Genomic DNA, 11,452 nt, shown 5'->3' on the forward strand with positions numbered 1-11,452 from the left:
GTAAAGCACCAAGTCATGCAGCCTTTCTCCAGGCAATGCAGCCCGTTGGTGGGTTATATATTCCTGCATTCAGGTCAGAAGGATGGAGAGTTTTTATTATTTTGTGATGAAGAACTCTGCAGTCTTCATCACTAAGCTGCGTTATTTGTTCTAGGTCCTCATCTTTGAACTGATGCCATAATATGTCAGATGGTTCAGATATGAAATGGATTTTAACATCAATAAAACACTTCTCCCTTGTGGTACTTTTGACCTCTTTTCTGTATTTCATCTATTCTCTGTATTGCTGTGAATCTAGATGATTTTAGTACTTTTTTTTGCTAATCTATTGTCAAAGCTCTTCTTCTTCCTCCCTCCTATCCTTTTCCTTCTTCTATCCTGTCTTCCTTCTTCCTCCCTCTCAACTGGAACAACATGGATCCTTCCAGTGATCTATAAAGTGTTTTCAGAGGATCTTTCATTTTAGAGTAGCACAAGTTCATTGTCACAATGATCCATGATTAAGATCTTGATCTGATCTACCATTCCAAGTTTTAGCAGCTCCTAATCCATAAACGAAAAATAAAAATATATTATGTACTTTCTAGATGATTAGCATATTGAGCTGTCATGTGAGGGTTTATGCATAATAGTTGTTCTGGAATATTGGTCCAAAGCTATAGATCTTTATCTCTGCATCACTTCTTTTTCTGTGCGTCATATCAAAAGATAAAACATCTTTACTGCGAAGATGATGGGGGGGGGGAGCATTTTTTTATTTTTTTTTGTTTCCTGCTTAATAAACCATTCAGTAACTATTCTGGAGACTTTTAGTTATCTGCTATTTAAACTGGGTCAGGAGAGTAGTTGGTTTTACTTATCGTCGCAGGTCAACAGCCAAAGACGGAGAAATTATGGGTAAGACATTTAAAAGCATTTTCGAAGAGCTTCAGCAGCGGTAACGTCGTCTCAGATTTCAGATTTATAGTCCCAACACTGCAGATATATTGGAATCTGAGCTTAAATGTCAGCCAAACCCATTTACACAGGGACAGATAAAACCTTTCAATAAACCAAACCTTACCCGCCACATATCTGACTCGGTAACCATTGAATAAACTATTTTCATTCATTTCAAACAAAACTATTCACATACTTGAATTATATGAAACCGCACTTCCAATATTTGCCACTGTTTGGCGCCATTTCCCTTTTACCTCTGAGCACGGAGCATGATTCGCAATGAATCATGGGATACCCAAGGCTACGAAGGATACAGCTGACCTGTCCAGTCCAAAAAGAAGGCTGTGTTTGTCGGCCGCAAAACGACCTCAGCGCTGCGCAATGATGTAAGCGGTTGACTAATCTGGCCTTCTCAGGACGCAGTCGCTGGATTCAAACTCAGCACATGGTTCTGCGCTGGCATTAGTTCTCTTGTATGCAGCAAGCTTTTGCTTAATGACCTGTGGCGCCCTCTAGAGGACTGCAGTAACATTAAACCTAAAGCAAGTGCCTGTTATCAGTTAATTTGAATCTAATAAAACAATCAACAAACATAAGTCAATTATTTCTTTAATCCTTAGTATTAATTCAAATTCTCAGGATTCGATTATGATTCTTTGTATTTAGAATAGATTCTCTTCAGACTGTATAGTTATGCAATATATTGTTGCTAGTATTAATTATATTAAAGCTCTGTTATTATTTGATAAAATCAATTTTTTAAGAGTAGATCTTTGAGCCATTTCGCCCAGCTCCTTATGTCAACATTCAATAGTTAATAAAGTAATGGTATTTAATGGCAGATGTAAGGAAAAGTGGAATATGCAGTTCTTAAAATATGTGTTTATATGAATTGATCTTTAGGAATTATTGTCAGAATCTGAGTTTTTTTTTTTCTTTTTAATTAATACGCCCCTAGATGTTTGTGTTTTGTATTTTTTATTTTTTTATGAAAACTAAACATTCCCTCACCTTTTAAAGTCTTAAGCATAGATCTTATTGAAGCCAGTTTGCCGATATCGCTTGTGTTCTGTGTCTTTTGGCAGGTGCCGTGTGCAGTCAGGTGGTGGTGCCTAAGAGAGTGAGCGCTGTGCTGGGAAAGAACGTGACTTTAGACTGCCGGGTGGAATTTGGCACAAACCTTACTCTGACTCAGAGCTCCTGGGAGCGCCGCCTACCTACAGGCCCGGTCACGGTGGCCGTGTATAACCCAGACCTCGGCACCTTCATCCCTCCAGATTACATCAACCGCTTGCATTTCCGCTCGCCCTCCTCTCATGATGCCACCATAGTACTGGGAAACGTGGGCTTTTCTGACGTGGGGATCTACACCTGTAAGGTGGCTACGTTTCCTCTGGGAAACACTCAGGCCTCTACCACTGTTAGTGTGCTTGGTAGGTGTCGGAATCCCTTCTCAATCCAATATTTTGTTTGATATTAATTAATGGTGTTTGTTTAAGTGCTTTATTAAAATTGAATATCAGCAGTTCAGGAAAGATTTCTGAAGAAGCTCAACTTCTGATTTCAGTTTCTGTTGGACCTCTTTTCGAACTGCTGCAGCCTTAGGAAGTTTTTTTAGTGGACTTTTGGCACAGCTCCTAAAGCTGTATTCTCCACCACTCTTGAAGTTTTTTTTAGATTCCTGCCGTTTAATAGGCCGGAAAAGGAAAGTGTGCAATTGACCATAAATAAATCTTGATTAAGTCCCCAAGGTTGTCTTTGTGAAGTAGTTGTAGCTGCTTGTTCTGATTTAATATTTCAAAAAAAGATTTGATTTTCTCCTTTATGCATTCCTTTCAAACTTCATTTTACAGATCATATTTTCTTGAATTTCAAGCCGTATACAAATGCTCACAATGACCAATAATAATGTTGTAGGTGATTATTTTATCCCTACAAAAAACAAAGGGCCGGATCTATCAAAGGTTTGCGTGTATAAAAACGTGAGCTATTTCACTGCACACGCTAAAAAATGTACAAACTGATCTATCAACAGCGTGCTAAAAGGATTTGGTCTTTAAAACGTGCTAAATAGCGCCTCTTATCCATTTAGTACTTTTTCTGCAATGAATATGCAATATGGGGCGTTTACACGCAAAAGTGCGTCTTGTGGGAGGAGAACATGTAAATATATTAATTTAGCACTCGCAAAGTGATTTATTAAACCTGAAAGCAATTTTGCTAACGGTATCTGACTCTATATTTAACACGTTTCAAAAGAAGGTGCAAATGGTCTGTATGCGTAATTGCGCACACATGGCAGCGGTTATTGTCGCAAGAAGGAGACATTGAAATGAAGCAAGGAGACGCAGAGAACGCATTTTTTCACTCCGTGTGAATATTTTTGCAATGAACGAGGAAACGATCATCAAAACATATCGTTTATCCAGCATTGCCATTTTGGAGCTGTTGGGGGAACTCCGAATGGATTTGGAGCCAGCCACAAGGAGGACCCACGCAATACCAGATATCACAAAACTCCTTGCAACATTGCACTTTTTTGCATCTGGGTCATTCCAGCGTACGGATGCAGCGAGAGCTGGGATCTCCCAATCTCGTTTTTTCAGAAGTGCTGTCCGAAGTGCTGTCCGACGGGGTTGGGGTTCTGCCCCTGCGCCTGTGGAGCAACCTGCCAAATGCTGCGGGTATGAGCCATTTGGTATGTGCATTTTTCTACAGGCCAATACAAAACACCTGTTTTTTTTTTTTGTTTTTTTTTACTGCAGTAAAGTAGAAATTCAGCCACATACCACCTTAGGGAATAAAGGTTGCCAAAGTTTTTATATATATATTTTTTTGGGAGGGGGTGGGAGTGTCACTGTAAGATTAAAATTTCTTAATGCACTAGTTTGCACAAACTACAAACTACTTTGCTGCAAACCACAAAACGCGCAAAACCATCATTTAAATAGGGCGTCTCCAACAGTTTTGCACCTGCCACCAGTTACGCAATCGCTCTTGTTAAATCACCCGCAAACCATGGTTCAGCCCCTCGCGCAAAATTCCAGTTTGCGAGCGCAAATTACTGCACGCAAAATTGGATCTTGATAAATCCGGCCCAAAATCGCTAAAAGTTTTAGCTTTTATTTAGGTTTGAAAAATTCTCTCTCAGGCCAGGATTTGATGAATTGAAGCTGTTTTGGACTGACTGGTCTTTTCTCTCAGTCATAGCTTTGCATTTCAGAGTGACCCCAACAGTAGGTTTTTAGATTAAGTCTTTTTTTTGTTTACCTGCAGAACCTCTTTCATCCTTTTTAGGTCTCTCCTGCTAAATAAAATCCTTAAGAGCAAACAAACACAAATCCGGCATCACCAGTTTAGTCAAGGTCTCCTACGCCCCCCTATTAGAATCATTGGTTCACTTTGTGAGCAATAACAAGTTCAAGGGCTGTGTTTTCAATTTTACTTAGGAGATTACTCATTTTTCATTTGAGCTCGGAGTTGTCACCACACAGAGGGCCTGCGTTTGCATCCATCCAACCAGCCCGTTTCTACCAAACACGCCATGGCTGTAGCAGAAAGCAGGAAATCAAGCTAATTCAGTAATGATAAACGTGATGAAAGTATTATAACAACACCCCTCAGGGGTTGTCTTTTTAGAATTTAATTGTCCTCTCCATTTGTTAACCAGTGGAGCCAAAGGTCTACGTTTCCGCTGGCTCAGCTGCCCTGATCGATGGTGGCAACGACACTGTGGTGGCCACCTGCATCGCTGAGCGAGCCCGGCCCCCCGCCGAGGTGTCCTGGGAGTCCAACCTGTTCGGTCAGTCGGAGGTACAGCTGTTTGACGATGTCAACGGCACAACCAGCACACAGGTGCGCTACATCTGGCAGCCCACACGCCACATCCAGGGCCACGCACTGACCTGTGTGGTCCGTCACCCTGCCCTGCAGAGCGACTTCAGGATCCCCTACCAGCTCAACGTGCAGTGTAGGTTTCAGTCACTAACGGGACGCATTGAGAGTTAATGTAATTTCTACCTGTTTTCAGACACTTCATTTGGTTAAAGTTTGTCTTCTTAATAATCAGTTATTTTCCTTTCATTCACACTGTTAATATCCTGAACATGACAGCGAGGCTACCCTCCTCCTGTAGTAAAAAGGATTCAAACCACAGTTAATCAGAAGTGGTTTCCATATCAGAGTTTGAATCCAATCCTTAATGATTTTTCTCCAACATTGCAAACATTTTGTTTAAAATTGTTTTTAACCTTTATTTTTAAATCAGTTGCTCCAGATATATCCGTTGTTGGTTATGATGGAGACTGGTACGTTGGCCGAGAGAACGTCGAGATGACCTGCAAAGCTAACGCCAACCCACCGGCTCATCACTTCAGGTGGATCAGGTGTGTTTCTGTACCTTAAGTTTCAGTCTTTAGTTAACATTTGCTATAAACTAAACAACTGGGCAGAAGATCCTTGTGTCCATGTCTAAAGCTCTAAATCTGTCAGTCTTCAAACAGCAAAGCGGCCCAGACAATGACTTGTGTGAAATAACAACAATGGAGTAATTTTTTTTTTTTTTTTTTTTTTTAGCAAAAATATTTAATCCAGAAATGAAAATTCTTTTAATTTTTTTTTCTTTTCACATTTTATTGTTTCAAATTTAGGTTTTATAATTATTTGTTGTTGTTTTTTTATAAGTCACACCCACTAAGTTTTTGTGACAAAACTGGAAATGTTGATATATAAGCCGCACCGGGCTATGAGCCGCTGATCTATTGAACTGTCTCCCCCCAAACCTGTAGGGGGAGCTCTACATATAGCCCCTGCAGTAGGGACGAAGAAGAATGCTAGCTCCCGTTAGCTTGATGGATTGCAGCAGTAAGAGCTTCTACTGAAAGATGGGGCTCAGCTCTTTATTTCAGCTCTGCAGGAGTTGCGCTCAGTCTCTACATAGCTTTAATGCAGCAGATAAATCGCAAAATGTGTGAATTCGGGACATTTGTTCTCGGTTGTGCCTGCTGCTAGCATGTTCTTGTGCTAAATGAAAATTGGCTCCTTATTCTTTCATTTCCAACTTTGACTTCCCCCTCTTGCAGTTAAGAAAAATCAACAGAAAAGCTGCACCTTCTTAGAAGCCAGGTGGTTCAAAGCGTGAAAAAAAAGAAGCAGCTTATAGTCCCGAAAATTCGATAATTAATTTCCCAACATGGTGAAATCCTTAATCAGAACGCCTCTGTATGTGACCAGAGTGAGCTACTGGCATAGCAATTCTTAAAGTCATAATACATGACTCTTCCTCATTAAGCGCAAAATTTAAGGCTTTTCTGCAAACACACCCAACTCAGCTAAAGATTTGGTAATTTGTTAATGGAAACAACCTGAATGTCCTGTCTATCCCCAGTTATACAAAAAATTATTTCTTAGATTCAAAAGCGTTTAATAATTTCAACATTGCAGCTAGAATTTTTGGTATGATGCTAATTGGCAACGCTAGGCATCTGAGGAATAAAACATTTTTAATTTAACTAAGTTGACTGTTTTTTTTATAAATACAATTTTGGTCAGACAAGTCCAATATAAATTAAGTCCAGACGTGCATTTTTGAACCAAAATCACTTTTTAAAATCCTCTTATGTTTCAACTTGATCTAATTTGTGGAAAGTCGGCTCGTCTGTCCCATAAGCTGCAGGGCTTCTTTGCATTATAGAAAATGTCAAATTGTTCTCTCAAAAATCTTTTTATCAGTAGCTTTTTAAATCTAGCAAAAATCGTAAACATGTCTGTGCTGCACCTTCTATGAGCTGCTATACATTTTTTTTCTATAAAAAAGCAGTGATAGATTATTTTTATATCTTTGATTCAAATTCAGCTAAATATTAAATAATTTAATATATATTTTATAAATATTTCGTAAATCGTTCTTGCATTATGGTTTGAAATTATATGATTTCTAATTGATTCATTATCATTTGAAGTTACATTAAATAAATTAAAAAAGCAATTGACATGCTTTTGTATTTGTACTCAAATTATACATATTAGTATTTTTACTTCTCTGAAAAGCTTAATTCCTAAAATCAAAAATAACTTTCAGAATTTCGGTCAGATGTTGTCTATTTTAGTTGTAAAAGAAATTGATAAGCCTGTATTTATTCATTTTGTCCTTTTTTAATTTTTTCCCTTCTTTTTTGGCAATTCATTGGCTTTATCAGCCGGTCTCTCTGTGTATCTTTGCTCCTACATGAATCATGTGTGTTTTACACCCCAACAATTGAATCGGATAAAAACACATTTTATGGTATATTTGTACCAGAGGAATGTGTATAAACCAATATTTGTATTGGACATAAACCATGTTGGCTGGACTTAAACATCATTAAGCCTATTAATCATTTCAGTCGTCTAAAATTGGACAGTTTCTGGTACCAGTTCAAACCTACCAAAATACGAAGGCCCGGCGGTCTGGGCAAGGACAGCATTGCAGTAGTAAAAAAATATATATATATTGTCTTGGCTGCTTATGATGGAGACTTTTCTATTTAAAATCTGGTTCTTGTATGTGTCCTGTATGAATGTCGCCCTGGGTAACCGCCCATATGGCCTGAAGCGGAAAAAAAATGTTCAACCTGAGATTGACTGAGATCTCATATTTAACATCTGATTAATTGTTACTGCTGGTGATTGATTCCTCTCTAATGTCTTTTTTTTTATTTTGTGTATTGCAGATTGGACAATGAAATGCCAGAGGGCGTGGAAATGAGAAACAACACTTTGCTTTTCCTTCGTCCTCTTCATCGGAACGACTCCGGCGTTTACAGGTGCGAGGTTGCCAACGATATTAACCTCCGCAGTCGAGATGTGCGCATCCTCATACAAGGTGAGTGTAGATTTATAGACTGGAGCAGAGCGCTGCGCACGCGTGTCCATCATAGAGGGCATGACTGGGCCAATGTCCTTCCAGCTGAAATGTGACACCCTGCCTCTCCAAGCTGTTGTGTATGAGGCGGGTGTGTGAAGCAATCATCCGTGCTGCACAGAGCTGGTCTTAACTGCATGCCTATTAGCCATGATTAACATGAGGCCTCCAGATGTTGAAGCAGGGAGTCCCGGGGTCAAACAATCGTCATTTAATTCCTCCTAAGTACCAGAGTTCACCGCCTCTCTGCTCTGACATGATGCCTAAATACGTCCTGTCTGTGAGGTGTGCGGTGACCCTGGTCCTCTGGCCCCTCAGCCCGTGGAAACTCTCTTCTTGAATGAATCTGTGATGCTGTGATGATGGTGTTGTTTTTTTTCCTCCTTGTGTTGCTTTTATTTTCTGCATGTGTCATGCGGTAGGAGGCGAAAGCCTGCAGCCTCACTGTGAGATGATGTCCCAGATTCATAAAACATTAACTGGTCCTTTTCAACTCCTATTTATTATTTATCATCCATATTTCATTTTCCTTTGAGAGGACCTGTGTGTGTGTTGGTGTTTTCTACACCCTGTGTGTTGTTGCGGGTTTGCTCACGTCACTTCGCTGCCTCTGCATGAAGTTGTACAGTTTATTCTCATGGAGACAACAAACCTTTGGGTTCATGTTTCAGATCTGAGCTGGGAATCTTTGCTTCGCATTCGGCCCTGCGCTGCAGTTGCAGTATCAAAGTGATTTTTCTTTTCTTTTTTTTCCATTACTGTAGCTGCTGGTGATTATAGCCTCTGGCTTGCCTGTCTGTGGGTATAACCACTAACCCACTTTCCGTAAGGAAGGTTTTCTCCAGTATGGAGGGAAATATACACACAAAATAGACTTGAAAATGATTACGTATGATTAGATAACCAGGTGATGGCATTAAAGTTCCTTTTTTCTAATAGTTGACACTATGGTACAGTTCTTGATCCTTTGTCTGAAATTACCTTTAACCTGCCTTATGATGACCACCAATAAAAACATGTGTAGGTGTCTTATTTTGTGTTTGGAAGTCAATAATTGTGAATAAATCATCTTGGAGAAAACTTAAACTGCAATTATGAAACACAAATTTGAGATAAGTCTACAATCCCTGATTAGCTGTTCCACTCCTTATCAGTTGGTGGCGGTAAGATGAAGAGGAAGGTGACAAAAAACAACCATAGATCTCCTGTTATATCTAAGCTGAAATATCTTTAACTGCATGAGGAGTATAATGGCTGTTTCTAAATTCACTTGAACGCGACTACGGACTTGTGTCCTCGCCGAGTATGTTCATGACAAGAACCCAGGAAAGTATGGACTTGGGGAGAATGAGAGCACGCAGAATAAATCACTGTCAATTGGAGCAGAACTCGTGATGTCACCACATTCAAATCTAGTCTGGAGCTGCATTTCATCTCCTGTTGTTAATAGTCTCTAGATAATAAATTGACTTTTTTCATTTTGTTGGGAAATAATAATGAACACAGTCTGATAAACACAAATCAAGTGAACATTTTGCCAAATAAAACAATCAAACCTCCATCAGAGCAGCGGTACTTCACACAAGGCTAAGCAGAGAGAGGGCTGCTGCAACCTGGTTAACGTTAGCCCTGGCTGCGGTTAGCCTGGGTGCTCCGCTGGTTGCCACGGTCCCCTCAACATCAGAACTTTTTTCAAATTACGCACTAAATCAGTAAATTGGTGATATAGTGAAGCTTAAAGTATAATGTTCTACCCTCAAATTATATAAAAAATGTATAGAAGGGCAACAGAAAATAACTTTCAGCAATATATCATGATTTTTGGCTGCCTGATATACAATATCAATCTTTCACGTCCTAATTTTCGATTTAAAAAAAAAAAAAAAAAAAGAAATGAAATTTTTTAACCGAAAACAATTAGGGATTTTCTGGTAGATGGTGCTGTGGAGCCCTTAGGCAGTCACTGTTGAAGACGTAGATTGACTCAAAAACCCCAAACAACATGGAAACCAAAATAACTAAAACATAAATATCTTCTGATGAACATATGCAGAACTTGTTGCTTTTTATTATTAATTTTCATTTTGATAGCTGGGAAAAACATCGCAATATACAGTGATATTGCAATATCCTATCTTATTGGGGCCCAAGTATCATGACCAATATCTTATTGCAACACCCATGACGATACTCACCCCAACATTCATGTTATTTTCTTTAATTTAGAAGATGAACAAAATATATATAATTTTTTTTTCAGAGACATGCCCAGAAACTGACTGCTTACTGGACCAGACTGCTTTCCGTATTGATTAGACCCGAGTTGAAAACGTAAAAATCTGATTGTTTCTAAGCAGTGAACAAAACAATCTCAACACTAGCTGCATTTCCATTGCAAATTTGAGCAAAATTATGTTGTTGTTCTGCTAAATAAAAAAAACCTAACTTTTCCAATTGCGGTATTTCCATTAAATAACAAATACAATTAAAACTGAACAAGATTGTATTACATGAGATCTGTAATTCAGCCACAGCTCTATTGGACGCCATCTTTTTTTTATTTTATTTTATTTTTTTACAGAACAATAAAGTCCAGCTGCAGATCATGTGACTGGTGTGCTGTGAAACAATTGTTTCTTTAGTTTTGCAAAATTTAACAATTTCGATATGACTAAAAAACCATCTCATTGAAATGTAAAAACTTTATTGAAAAACGTGACTGTTTTTTTTCTAAATTCTATTTAGCGACTTTATTTTCGTAATCACAATTTGTGCAATTTGATAGTTAATACTGACACTCTTTAGTGTGAATTCATTTACTGAGTCTCATTAGAGGAAGCTTAGTTTAGGAAAGTAAGGCTATAAATTTCCTTCATTGCAAAATCCTCAATGTCTCCTTAAGCTTCAGCATCTCAACCGCTGAAAATGTCGCATCAAATATAGTCGTTAAAGGTTTAAATTACCCAGATGGCTAGAAATATTATCTGTGCACATAATTATTGTGTACAGCATCACTTTAAAATAAAATGACACCCAGTACTGCAGTCAGTCAGTCCTTCAGGGTGTGTTGGGAAGGCAAAATGCTTTACATCAATGTTGTTCCGTCTGATTCTGCTGAACCTTTATGATGGGAAAGCTGAGTTTAGAAATGTTAACCAATCTTTAGAGATAATGGGTAAATGGTTTTCTAGACTATGCGAATGGATGTGCTATCACTGCTAAACATGCCAATGGCTAATATGAGATGCTAAAAAAGAAAGCAATCTGATAGCTGCACCATGGAACAGGTTAGCATCATTTACAGGGGTTAGAACCCTTCCTTCTACTCTTTTTCCCTCAGGTTTGCATGTTTTTAGTATAGCTGGGTAATTGGTTGCATTTTATATATAGTCCCAATTTAACAAAATGTTATTTTCAAATCGCAGAGGCACAAATTTTGAATCGTGCTATATTTAACAAGATTAAGACACTACATTTTTCCCTGCAGCCCTTCAGGTGGTGGTAAAATGCTTTCAGTTAAAGGATAATTCCGGTTTTTAACACTTTTAGCCCATTTTCTGTAGTGTCCAGGATGAAATCGAATGATCGACACCAACATTTTGACAATTG

The 11,452-nt window shown here is 38.6% G+C and overlaps 1 protein-coding gene across 3 annotated transcripts in view; it reads left to right on the forward strand.

Moving 5' to 3' along the window:
• Window positions 1–11,452, forward strand: part of LOC107087864 (nectin-3-like protein) — a 51,320-nt gene that overhangs the window by 12,274 nt on the left and 27,594 nt on the right. For all 3 annotated transcript variants that reach the window (XM_015379670.1, XM_015379669.1, XM_015379668.1), the window contains exons 2-5: window positions 2,028–2,375; window positions 4,613–4,912; window positions 5,210–5,327; window positions 7,653–7,804. In XM_015379670.1, the coding sequence (XP_015235156.1) occupies window positions 2,028–2,375; window positions 4,613–4,912; window positions 5,210–5,327; window positions 7,653–7,804 (918 nt within the window). The remainder of the gene's footprint in view (window positions 1–2,027; window positions 2,376–4,612; window positions 4,913–5,209; window positions 5,328–7,652; window positions 7,805–11,452) is intronic.

Source organism: Cyprinodon variegatus, unplaced genomic scaffold (assembly GCF_000732505.1).
Source record: "Cyprinodon variegatus isolate N-32 unplaced genomic scaffold, C_variegatus-1.0 Scaffold198, whole genome shotgun sequence".
NCBI classification, from domain to species: domain Eukaryota; kingdom Metazoa; phylum Chordata; class Actinopteri; order Cyprinodontiformes; family Cyprinodontidae; genus Cyprinodon; species Cyprinodon variegatus.